The 13,092-nt window shown below is 47.7% G+C and overlaps 1 protein-coding gene across 1 annotated transcript in view; it reads right to left on the reverse strand.

Annotated features, from left to right (window-relative positions):
* Positions 1-13,092, reverse strand: part of LAMA1 (laminin subunit alpha 1) — a 144,407-nt gene that overhangs the window by 541 nt on the left and 130,774 nt on the right. The window contains exons 57-62 of the mRNA XM_079783773.1: positions 12,553-12,665; positions 8,989-9,178; positions 8,283-8,441; positions 7,530-7,683; positions 5,867-6,000; positions 390-612 (exon numbers count right to left, since the gene is read on the reverse strand). Of these exons, the coding sequence (XP_079639899.1) occupies positions 390-612; positions 5,867-6,000; positions 7,530-7,683; positions 8,283-8,441; positions 8,989-9,178; positions 12,553-12,665 (973 nt within the window). The remainder of the gene's footprint in view (positions 1-389; positions 613-5,866; positions 6,001-7,529; positions 7,684-8,282; positions 8,442-8,988; positions 9,179-12,552; positions 12,666-13,092) is intronic.

Below are 13,092 nucleotides of genomic sequence, written 5' to 3' on the forward strand. Positions count from 1 at the left end.
CATTTGTAACACTTACTTGGAACTTCTGAAAATGCATAATTCTAACCCAAAACCGATGTGAGGGGATAAGATACGTATTTGTCTTCTAACATGATTATCCACCCAAAAATGATTCCTTATAACGCGACTCATCTAAGGTGACTTGCCTTGGTAAACCCCCCAGCTCTTTTGCATCACATCCAATATTCTCCGAGTCTTACCTAATCATCAATTTACATGTGTATTTTATTTTAATTTCCCAAGAATTCCTATGTATTTGAAATAGCCTTTCTGAAATGGTAAAGGATTTGTTACCCAAACAATGTATTTTTCTTAATCCCTAGTCTGTATCCACCTGAATTAAGACTTCCCCTAGTGACAATGCCCTGGAAAGTGACACCTGTACGTACCGGGATAGCCACCAACATAAATGGGATTGTTGGTGTCCACTGAGGTGGACTGGATGTGTGGACTTGCAGCATGAACGGCGTTCCCATCCACAACCAGCACCACGCGGTGCTTGCTTTTGTTTGCTTGCAGTGTGTGCCATTTTCCATCACAGAGAGTATTGGGAGCTTTGGGCTCGTATGTGGCTGTTATCCTACCAGCGCCATTGTTAACATGAAACAAGAGCTAAACAAACAACAGACACAAGCAAATATCTTAGTGAAGTTTTCCATATTTAAGGAACACAGTCCATGTCTATAAATCACTTTAAGTGGATAAAATACTAGCCTTTTGCCAAAAAAGGAGAGCAAATTAAAAAATAAACACTCGTTTTTAAAAATAGCCTCTTAAAGAATTCAGATGCTATCTTATCCCTGAAATTTCAGAAAGGGCAACGGCCACCTCCCATGGAACAAGGCTGAGCCACCACCTAACTTAGCATTGGGTCCTCAAGTCGATTCCCCCTTTTCAGGACAACAGGAGCTGATGGATTTACTGAGGGTGTCAGTTCCTAGCAGTTGCTAGCACCTATGGAGCAACATTTACTAAGTCCCTTCTGACAAACTATAGATGCTCCACCACAACCACAATGAATGGTAACAAAAAAACTAAGACTTGAAAGAGATGGGAGGGAAGAATTATAAATATACTGTTGTAGGGTTCTTATGTTATACTAGAGGCCCAGTGCATGAAATTCATGCACAGGTAGGGTCCCTAGTGGCTGCCGGCTGCTAGCCAAGGCCTCCCTTCCCCTGGCTGCCTACTGCCACTGCCAACCAGGGCCTCCCTTCGCACCTGCCTTGGCCTGGTGCTACCCGCTCACTTGCTCCACCATCCCTCCACAGTCCCGCTCTCATCAGGGCCCATCGGGGCTGGCAGCACCTCCACTGCTGCCCGCTGCCAGCACTGTGTTGCCGATGCCCACCATGTTCTGTGCTGCTCCATGGTGGTCGGTGCAGGTCTAGCTCCTGGTTGGTTGAACTCCCATGCATGGGTAAAATTTGCATATTAGCCTTTTATTATATAGGATGTGAAGCTACTCAGTATTATTTCAAGGTAGATTGTGACAAATTAAAGATGTGTATCGTAAACCCAGGGGCAACCACTAAAAATGTTTTAAAAGAATAATAAAATAAGCCAGTAATGGTGGTAAAATACATGGTACATCAAACATTACATTTTTTGCAACTATTACACTATGGAGAGCAGCTACAGTGTTTGGACAGGTTCAAGCCTGGGACTAATGAGAGGGCATGATCCTCTCGTGGCAAAGCCATGTGCAAGTCCCAGCAAAATTATAGCTAAAGGCTATAGTAGTTGTAAGCTTGACCTTATGGTTCAAACCTGTGGTCCCACATGGCTAAGTGATATAGGCTGTGGGAAGTGCAGTAAGTAAACAAAGCTTGAACAGGTGCATGTAATTGAGTAGATTCGAAACCCACAAGAACATTGTAACCATGCCCTTACTTTGCCTCGTGGAATCCTATATAATAAAGAGGTAATATGCAAATTCACCATCACTCTGACACACAAGATGGCCACCCCCATGTGGTCAAAGATGGCTGCCACAAGATGGCCAGCAGGGGAGGGCAGTTGTGGGCAATTAGGCCAGCAGGGGAGAGCAGTTAGGGGCAATCAGGCCTGCAGGGGAGGGCAGTTGGGGGCAACCAGGCCAGCAGGGGAAAGAAGTTAGGTGCAACTAGGAAAGCAGGGGAGAGCAGTTAGGGGCAATCAGGCCAGCAGGGGATGGCAGGTAGGGGCAACCAGGCTGGCAAGGGAGGGAAGTTAGGGGTGACCGGGCCAGCAGGGGAGGGCAGTTGGGGGCAACCAGGCCGGCAGGGGAGGGCAGTTAGGGGTGACCAGGCCTGCAGGGGAGGACAGTTAGGGGTGACCAAGCCTGCAGGGGAGGACAGTTGGGGGCAACCAGGCCAGCAGGGGAGGGCAGTTGGGGGTGACCAGGCTGGCAAGGGAAGGAAGTTAGGGGTGACCAGGCCAGCAGGGGAGGGCAGTTAGGGGGGACCAGGCTGGCAAGGGAGGGCAGTTAGAGGTGACCGGGCCAGCAGGGGAGGGCAGTTGGGAGCGACCAGGCCTATAGAGGAGGACAGTTAGGGGCGACCAGGCCAGCAGGGGAGGGCAGTTAGGGGCAATCGGGCCGGCAGGGGAGCAGTTAGGCATCGATCAGGCTGGCAGGAGTGGTTAGGAGGTGATCAGGATGTCAGGCAGAAGCGGTTAGGGGCAATCAGGCAGGCAGGCAGGCAGTTGGGAGCCAGCAGTCCTGGATTATGATAGGGATGTCTGACTGCCCGGTTAAGCCCAATCTCACTGGGATTGGGCCTAAACGGGCAGTTGGACATCCCTCGAGGGGGTTCCAGATTGGAGAGGGTGCAGGCTGGGCTGAGGGACACACACACACACACACACACACACACTCACACCCGTGCATGAATTTCATGCACCGGGCCTCTAGTCTGACTATAAAATAAAGACTTGGCTTGCAGGCTGTAGCGCTGTCTCTCCATCAGAGAGGGCAGCGCCCCACCTAGCGCCCAGCTTTATTCTCTTGTCTGTCTTTTCTAAATCCTTCACTGTACCCTCTCAGGTTCACCCATGGCCGTGCCAGCTCACCACATTACACTTCTGATAACATTTTTTAAATGTCACATAATTTTCAAAATCCTTTTGAAGTACAGATGAGGGAAAAAGTTGGCTATAAGTCACAGGGTAGAGAGCGGCAATATGATGTAGAGGCAGTTTTGTTGGGACATGATGGTGAAGTAAGAAGGACAAGAAGTGAAGCAAGAGATCAGATGACTTTCTTCTATTCTTCCCACCCTCATTTAGGATCTCCTAGGAACCAAAACCCCTGTGGGGAGTAAACAGGAAATACTAGAAACAAAAGGTAAGTTTGGGGGAATCTAGAGCATAGAGACTTATTCCTTGTTTTTCCAGGAAGCAGTAGTTCAAGAGCCAAGCATGTTAGTCCCAAACAACTTAGACTGACCACAGTGCAGTAGAAATGGTGGCAGAAATGGCAGAGAGAGGACCCAAGTCCACACCCTGACTCCCCATGTCTTATGAGTGGCAGGACAGACATTCCCAGGTTTTCATAGGACCTTCCGGGGGATACAGAAGGTGGCCGAAGATGAAGAGGCAGCAGTGCCTATGACAGCTGGGATGGGAAGCCTGGTCTATAAGGGACATTGGCCAAATGTCCAGGGGCAGTCCCCTTGCACTGGTAATGAGGAGACTTCAGATTGCTCCTACAGCCACCAGGGACAACTGGCCAATGCACAAAGACAGGCTGCGACTGAAGATCTGGAAAGTCCTTAATACCTCATCAGCTGTCAGGAGAGAGCAAACAGAAAAGAAAAGGGCCAATTAAGGCTCCCTTCCTCTGAATCTAGTAAATAAAGCACACCCGAATAGACTCTAAGGAGAGAGGAAGAATGAGAACTGGCAGAAACTCTGAAGGAGATAGTTTTAGAACAGAAGAGACTAAAGTACTGTTAATTATTGAGATAATTTTGTTCCTAACACGAAGACTGGAGCCTGAAAAGCAAGAGCAGAATACTTATAGAAAAAAAAAATGATTTTTGCATTAAAAAAATTAAACTGTGGTACATCATCCCATGGAATACTCTGTAAATAAATAGAAATGAACTATTGGTACACATAACAACCCAGCTAAACCACCAGGCAATGAGGCTGAGTTGAAAAGACAATCTCAGTAGGACACATACTGCATGACTTCATTTGTATAGCAATCCTGAAATAACTATAAGATAAAGAACAGATCAGTGGTTGCCAGGGGTTAGGATGCAGGGAGAAAGTCAGAAGAGTAGCTCCAGGGAGACTGTAGTAATGGTACAATTAAGGGTCTTGATTGTGGTGGGGGGGTATCTGAAGCTACACATATGGTAAAACACATACATGTATAACTGGCTCAACTTAAGCTCAGTGGATTGTGCCAATGCCAGTTTCATGGATTTGAGGTTGCACTAGAATTATGCAAGATGCTGCCACTGAGGGGCCTAGGCAAAATGTGAAAGAGGACCTTTCATTGCAACTTCCTATGCATCTGTAATTATCCTGTCTAATAATGGACAAATATGCAAATTGACTGCACCTTCGCTATGCCCAAGCCACGCCCACCAGCCAAGCCACGCCCACCAGCCAATCAGGATGGATATGCAAATTATCCCAACAAAGATGGCGGCTAATTTGCATATCAAGACAGCGTAGAAAGAAGCCAAGAGCTGCAGAAGGGAGCAAAGCTGCCAAGAAGCAAGCAAGCCAGGGGGAGGAGAAGGGAGGAGCGGAGGCGGGGCTGGGGGAGAAGGAAGTTGAGCAGGCGGGGCTGGGGGAGAAGGGAGGAGCGGAGGCGGGGCCGGGGGAGAAGGAAGGAGAGCGGGCTGGTGGAGAAGGCGAGGCGGGGGAGAAGGGAGGAGCGGAGGCGGGGCCAGGGGAGAAGGGAAAAGCAGGCGGGCTGGCAGAGAAGGCGGGTCGGGGGAGAAGGGAAGAGCGGAGGCGGGGCCAGGGGAGAAGGGAAAAGTAGGCGGGCTGGCGGAGAAGGCGGGCCGGGGGAGAAGGGAGGAGCGGAGGCAGGCTGGTGGAGAAGGCGGGCCGGGGGAGAAGGGAGGAGAGCAGGCAGAGCGGGGTAGAGTGCAGCAGGAAACCCTATTGCAGGATTTTTCCTGCAACGGGAACGCTAGTTTCCAAATAAAATTAGGAAAAATGGAGCATCCATTCAGCAACTTAGTTTCAAATTGTTCAGGAAAAGAAGTTGTTTGTATTATAGTTGCAGTTTTGCTTTAAATTCAAATTTAAATTTACAAAGAAGTTCTTTAAAAGTACCATATTTTCCGGCATATAAGACAACTTTTTAACCCAGGAAAATCTCAAAAGTCGGGGGTCTTATGCGCCGGAAAATACGGTATTTGGGTTTTAAGCAATCTGATATACATTGTCAGAGATTTTTCTAACCTACCGTATTTTCCAGCGTATAAGACCCCCGACTTTTGAGAAGATTTTCCTGGGTTAAAAAGTCGTCTTATACGCCGAAAAGTACGGTATTTTAGGACTAGGGGCCCGGTGAACAAAATTCATGCATGGGTAGGGTCCCTAGGTCTGGCCTTCCATCGGGGCTGATAAGGTTCCCTGCCTCCCCACCTACCTGCCTCCTTTTTCCCTCCCTCAGTGACCTGCTGCCCCCTGGTCATCAGTGCATGTCATAGAGAGCGATCGAACTCCGGTCTCCTGGTTGAACTGCTGAGGGGACACTTTGCATATTAGCCTTTTACATATATAGATTATCTATTTTTTAATATTGAACCTTTTCTCCATTCCATTAAAGTGTGGGTCTAGGTATTTCTACTGTTTCTCAACTGCACTTATCTCAGACTCCAGGGCAAAGGGTGACTTGATGGAGATGAGCACCTACCTTGCCATTCACAATCTCTAATCCAATGGCATCCACTTTGGCGCTGCTGATCCCCAGGAGGACGCCGTTCTCTGAGGAGGTACGAAACTCAAATGTGATGTTCACATCTGAACGCACTTTGTAGCCTTCTTTGACTGAAAAACACAAGGAGAGCCCAAGTTATGGGTGAGTCCTGCCCGGCCCAAGAAGGCTCAGGTTGGAGAGACCCCACCACCCCACAGTAGGCTGGATCTGCTGTACATCTGGACCCCTGTCTGAGGTTCGGGAGACCTGGCTCTAGTAGCTCTTTCTCTGGATCCAGCTCTACCACCAGCAAGTCACCTCTCCCCTGTGAGCCTCAGCTTGCACATCTGTAAGATGAAGTGATGCTTCTAAAGACACACAATCGCGGGGCTAAGCCAGACTCCCATCTAGGCAGGCCCACCCTCTCATCTAGAGCCACGTAGGGAAAAGGCAAAGTGATTTATCATCTATGCAAGAATAGTTCATTTATTTGCCCAATATCTACATACTGGGTATGACATCATTCACTGAGTATATTAGAGTTCACACAATTTTTTAAATTAAAAAAAAATTATTGATGAGAGAGAGAGAGAGACAGAGAGAGAGACAGAGACAGAGAGAGACAGAGAGAGACATTGATTTGTTATTTCACTTATTTATGCATTCATTGGTTGATTCTTGTACGGGCCCTAACTGGGAATTGAACCTACAAACTTGGTTTATCAGGACAATACTCGAATCAACTTAGCAACCAGGCGAGGGCCCCCACTAGGTTTTTTGTTGTTTTCTTTTTTAAGTGGAGACTTAATTGAATGATTTTTTTTATTCAGGTGAATAAAAAAGCTGAGATAAACTGGGGATATTAGCAATAATAGCAGGCAGTTGTTACCACACCCAGGGCTGAAGGAAAAATGGGAGTAGGTGGTATTACCAGATCTTGGAAGCACAGAGTGGAGGAGAGAAGTGTACTAGCTTCTCCCCTTCTCCCTCCTGCCCCAATCTTCACCAGAACCTTCCTGGAAGCCGAGGGCAAAGGGGCCAGAGAGGTTAGTTCCCTGTGATAGGAAGGAGAACCGGGAGAAGAGGAGCATGGTTCTGAGTGCAAACGGGAAGCTAACCAGCAAATTAAGTATCTGAAATGAGGAGGCAATGCCAGATACATTATGAGGCCTAGTTCTAAGCCTTGAGGAATTGACATTCTAAAGCAATTTAGAGATTTAAAATTCCTCGACTTCTAATTGATATTTTCAACAATCTAACTGGAGTTCATTTCTTCATCAAATCCGACTTGCATTTGGCTGGCTGGTCTAGATATTTTATGCTGCTGACTTTTCATTCAAAGGCCTTTATGAACTTGGACAGTGAGAGCATGTCTTACATAAACGTGGGGAGGCTACAGATGAAAGCAGGGCCACATGTTGCCAGGAGCTGCACTGCCCCTGGGGTGGGAGCCTTTGTCAGGCCATCTGGGTGGCACAGGAAGTGAGAAAGCTGTACATGAGAAGTGGAGAAATCAGAATACGCTGGAACATGTAACTAAATGGTCTTGCTGCAGCCTTGTCCAGTGGGTCCTGCCCTGTCATATAACTCTCGGGTCCATATCATCTTACAGCGCAAGAGAATCCCAGAGATGTCTTTTGAGATTGTCGATAACACATACCAAGAGCTGCATATCCACTTCCTTCGAAGAAAGTTCCTTCTTGGGCCTCTGCATAGCACTGGGCTACTGCAAATGCAGACAGCGGGCTGCCCTTGTCCAGCTGCTTGCTGTTCACTGTCACCTCCCCAATGCAAGCGGGGATGCTGTGGGTGACCTAAACCAAACAATGTGAGAGGGGATGGCAGAGAATATGACAAGGAGGGCAAGGCAACATTTCCCTATAGTTCCACAAAACACATTAAAATGTTATCATTTGATTTTTAACCCTTTGCACTCGCTTTTTTCTCGATTCCTTTATTCTAATGCTAACCGTGTCGGGTCACACTCGACATCCGAGTGCAAAAGGTTAAAATGGAATTGCCACAGTACTTCATATGAATGTCTAACTGAAAGCTTAGACTCTTTAAGTATCTTTGCTAGTAATGCAGCATATGTATTTTCTATTATTTTGGACAAATATTGTGGAAATTAAGAATGTTTTCTAATCTGCAAACACCAAGTCCCTGGACTTGCCCAAATTTCACTGGATCTAAGTAGTTATGGAAAGACAAATGTTCATTAACTAAAAGGAGGGCTGGCTGGGCTTCAAGGGGAAGCCCAAAAACACAAACTAGGGATGTGGTTTGAAAGGTTTGCATCTTGCAGCCAAACCCCAGGTCCAAAACAAGACAATTTAAACAAAGACATGTTCCTCTAAAAATAAACGCACAAAGATAAAGGTAATGTGGGCCCCATACAGAAAATGCTGCTTACATTTCCAATGTTCCTGGGCCTGTAATCGGAGGGAAGGCCTCCCAGGTACAACTTTCCTTCCACATCCAAGGTGGTGCCATCTCCCACCGTGCTCACCGGGGGGGATTCCTGGCCATCAACCGACATGAAGCCCTTTCTTTTAATGTACTCTGTCTTGACCTAGAGCAAAATGAAAACATCCATGATTTTTAAGGATGGGAAAACTTTAACAGATGTTTGTTTGCAACTCTGTTCATTAGAGCTGTAATAACCTGACTGACATCCTAAAGGATGGCTCAGAGTTTTACACAGCTGGCGTTGCTAAGAGACTGAGCCTGGCAGAAGACGGAAGCAGGCACAGGCAATGCATGTTTTAGAAAAGAAAGTGTGCCAGAGTCGAACTGATAAGAAAGCAGGTACCATGATCTCAGGTTTGGGCCACTCACACCATGGGTGGCTTAATTTACTTCTTGTCAAGTTGAGAACATTTTGGGACCTTTCATTTATTCCACCAATGTTTGCTGAGTGCCTATGAGGGGTCAGGCACTGAGCTAGGTCCTGGGGATATTTCAGGAAGCAGAAAAGGTCCCTGCCTGCAAGGTACTTACGTTCTATAGGAGAGATGGCAAGCACAAAGCAAGCCAGAAAGCCAAGGGAATAATGTCACTACGAGAGATAGATGGAATAACACTTGGAAAGAGTGACCAGAAGCTTCCTGGGAGCGTACCGTATGCCATTTGCCATCACTGAGCAGCGCAGGGTGAGAGACCTTTGTCCTTCCTTTCCCAAGGTCAAACATGAAGTGGAGGTGGCCCCCGTGCAGCTGGAGCGTGGCGTAATCCACTTGGTTCTGGTGGGCCATGTAGTAAATCAGCCCACTGGAGGCAAATGTCCGTATACTTAGCTGAACTGAGAGCCTGGAGGAAAAGAAGAACTCAGCCCGCAGAAAAGAAAAAGCTTTCCTCACATTTACTTTCTAAAATAACCTCAAAGAGAGGACCCAGTAATTATTCCAACATTTATATTTAGCATCTCAGGAGAGTATGGTTACTGCATGCCCAAATCTGCCAGGCACTGTTCTAGGAGCTGAGGCTAAGGCAGTGAACAAAGGGAGGTATCCTTCTCCCATGAAACCAATCCCAGAGATATACCAGAGAGCTGAGATGGGTCGTGAGGAGGCCAGTGGTATGTTAAGTAGGCAGGAAGGCAACCCTGAAAGATGGTATTTCAGCTGAGCTCTGAATGACAGACCGGAGCAAGTCCCAGGAACCTCTGCAGGAATCCTCATGAGAGCCACGTGGGAGATGGCACCACACGGTGGGGGAGGGAAAGGCCGTGTCTGGTGATCTCCCACAAAGGCAACGTGGGGTCACTGAAGCACGCTGGGATAGGAAAGGGGGGCGTGGCTCCATCCTCATGAATGAGGGGCTCTGGGAGGCAGTATTCAGGTTTCACTTTAGGTCACAGGAGGGTTTTAAGAAGAGGAGTGGGCATGGCTTGATTTATATCTTAAAAGAAACATCAGATGTGAAGAACAAGTCTGATGGGGCCAGGGTGACGGCAGGCTCAGGCAGGCAGCTGTTAGAGGCCTGGTGGTGGCTTAGGCCAGGGTGGTGGTCGGGGGAATGCAGAGGAGATGACCCGATACATGAAATGCTCTGGAGGAAGAAGCAATAGGACTTGCAGATGGACTGAATTTGGAGAGTGAGGGAAAGAAAATAACCTCAAGATCTGTGCCTTGGACAACCAGGTGAATGGTGATGATGGCTACAGAAATGGCAGAGACAGGGGGACAGGTTTGGGGAAGACTGTGAATTTCCTTTTGGTGTGTTGAGATTGAGGAGCCTGTCCCAATCCACAGAGATGTCAAGTAGCCAGTTGGGTATACAACTCCTGAGTTCTAAGTGAAGGTCAGGGCTAGAGATGTGGGTGTTGGGCAAATTGAAGGTATTTCAAAGCTGCCTGGGAGAATATGTGGAAAGGACCTTGGCCTTCACTGGTGGAAGATGAGCCAGCAAAAGAGACTGAGCAGGGCGGGCAGGGAGAGAGCAGGAAATTAGGAGTGTCTGGGCCAAGGAGGTCGAGTGGCTACGTGTGCATGATGCTGCTGAGGGCCCAGCAGCAGAGGTACAACAGGAGGTGCCATAGCAGCTCTTGGGACAACTCTGGAACTAGGAGCAGAGGAGTGCTTGCTTTGGCAGCACATATAGGAAAATCGGAACAATACAGAGAAGCTTAGCATGGCCTCCATGCAAGGATGACATGCAAATTCATGAAGCGTTCCATATTAAAAAAAAAAAAAAAAAGAGCAACAGAAGAGTGAGGGGAGGCTGACTGGATGGGTAAGGGAGGAAATGAGGGGTGAGGGAAGGCAGACAGCCACATAAAACAACTCCTTCAAGAAATCTTACTGCAAACAGAGCCAGGATACCATTGCACAGTAATGGTATCCTGCAGAGTTTCTATTTTGAAAGTTAAAAACTAATAGAGAGGGTATGGTTAGAGGCATAAACTCTAGGGCCTGGGTTTGAATTCCAGCTCTGCTGTGTGACTCTGAGCAGATGACTTGACTTGCCTGTGCCTCTCACTTTCCTTGTCTATAAAATGAAGATAACAATAATACCTTCCTCATAGGATAGTTCTGAGGACTAAGTTAGGGTATGTGTGTACAATACACGGAGACAGTCTCTGGCACAGTGTTTAATCCTCTTATTCTCACTGATGATGAGAGCGATGTTGATTCTTTGTGTGCTGATGAGAATTATGTATGAAAGAAGGAGATATGGTTGCTGTTGTTGTCCTCGAGAGGAGAGAGGTGACAGGCTCTGGAGGGCGAGCGAGAGGAGAACGAGGACTGTTCCTCCATGGTCGCAGGGGAAGAGGGGGAGGTGTGGGGACAAAAGCAGTGGATTGTTCTTTTTGGAGGTGGACAGATGAAGATCTGTCTTCTCAGTGAGGCAAGTCATCAGCTGGGGCAGGAAGTGGGATATATGAGTTTTGAGATAAGAGGAGAAACTATGAAATAATAAAAAATATAAGCATAATAGAGAAATGTATTGGCTCCCCATGTAGCTTGAGGTTCTATGTGTGACCATAGCTTTAATGTCAAAACCAGGTAGGAAGGAGACATGCATTTCTGCAGACTTGACCACCAGCTTGGGTTCTGGCATGAATTAGGCCAAGAATAAGTGTGGGTTTTACCTGTGGTCAAGGTAGAAGAGATGAGAGTATTAAGGGGGTTTGCAAAGGAATGTGTAATAATGGCATCCAACCTCTCGGAGTAGGGAATAAATTGCACTTCGGGGCTACAGAAGGGGGTGATGATCATGGGAAAGCATCAGGGCTTAGAGGTCTTGAAGCTGAGGAACTCCTAGGGGAGCAACAGAGTAGAGATGAGGAAGAGGTCAGTACATAGGATGCTTCAAGTAGAGACTTTGGAGGTGGAATAAATACTTATGAAGTAGGCAAAGGTACGACCATGGGGAGAGTGTGGCTGAGGAGGGAGGAAAAGAGCTCCAACAGACTGGAACCAGAGGACTTGGAAGGCCCGGTGTTGGGTGGCTGTGAATTCGTTGAGGATGGCAGGAGTGGTACAAAAAGACACTAAGCTATGGTCTGAAGGTGGTGGGGGCAGGAGTTGATCACAGAGGGCAACAAGAAGAGGAGCAGGGTGTGGCAGAGTCTGGAGACATGAACTTCAGCTCAGCCAGAGATTCGATGCAGAGAGGAGAGAGGTGGAGTTGGAGGTACCTTGGCCAGCCTCGGGCCTCTAGATCTGCGGCATGTGAACCAGCGTCCCCTGAGAAGATTCTTTGGGGACAGGCAGGTTTGAGGGCGAGATTGAATGTGTCGACCAGTGTGGATGTGGCCCTGGGGAATTTTGAGGGGCACAGTGAGAGTTTGGGTAGACAATTTCATGCGATTAGTGAATCCTTACAGTAGAATGGGGTTGAGAGTCTAGATGATGATAGATCTAGGGGACTTCGGATTCTGGACTGAGGAGTGACTTAGATAGATTCTTCCATGCTTTCCTACATACACACAGAGGCTAAACCAACCATCATCTACAAGAGGTGAAGACAAACTGCAGGAACTTCTCCACACTGTAAGCATCTGACTTGCATGAAGGCTGCTTTCCTACCTCCTTGCCTTCTCATTGTGCCTTTTGTTTGCCAGTTGAGCACTCCATAAGAAATACAAGAAGCTGTTTTGGGGAAGGCCCATTGCAAAGAATACCTCCCTATTCATGTAGCAATAGGACGCCTTATAAGAACGTCAGAACAAGGCCTACCTCTTTCTGACAGCCAACTGATTGAAAGGCAGCACGAAATGGCTGCTTTGTGCGAGTCCAAACTGGTGAGCATTGGGGACATACTCTGGGGTTCCGTCCATGGCACACTGTTGCTGTAAGAGACACACAAGACTCTCAGCCACACACCTCCAGGACCCCCACTAACATGTGCACAGGTTTTCATGAAGTAAACATCTCAGAAGCAACGGTATCAGAACACCAACAACCACAAATACATGTTTTCACTGATTTAATCTTTGTTTTTAAAGAATTTACTGGCCAGCTCTCTGTCTACAAAGGCAATTGGAGTGTCTGTCTTTCCCCTCAATCCCACTCAAGTGGTGAGGCCTTGCTGCTGCCCACCTTCCCCCAGCTCAGAAGGGCATGGAGATATCATTCCTGCAGGAGCAGCTGCAGCACAGGCCTGGGACACCACAAGTGCCCACAGGTGACAGCAGGGCCTCTGAGTTTGACATCTCTAATTCGCCATGGACAGGAGAAGGTGAAGCAAAGAGGAGTCTGGCTGGAAGGAGCTCCTAG

The sequence above is a fragment of the Cnephaeus nilssonii genome (genome assembly GCF_951640355.1).
Source record: "Cnephaeus nilssonii genome assembly, chromosome: 11".
Lineage (NCBI taxonomy): Eukaryota > Metazoa > Chordata > Mammalia > Chiroptera > Vespertilionidae > Cnephaeus > Cnephaeus nilssonii.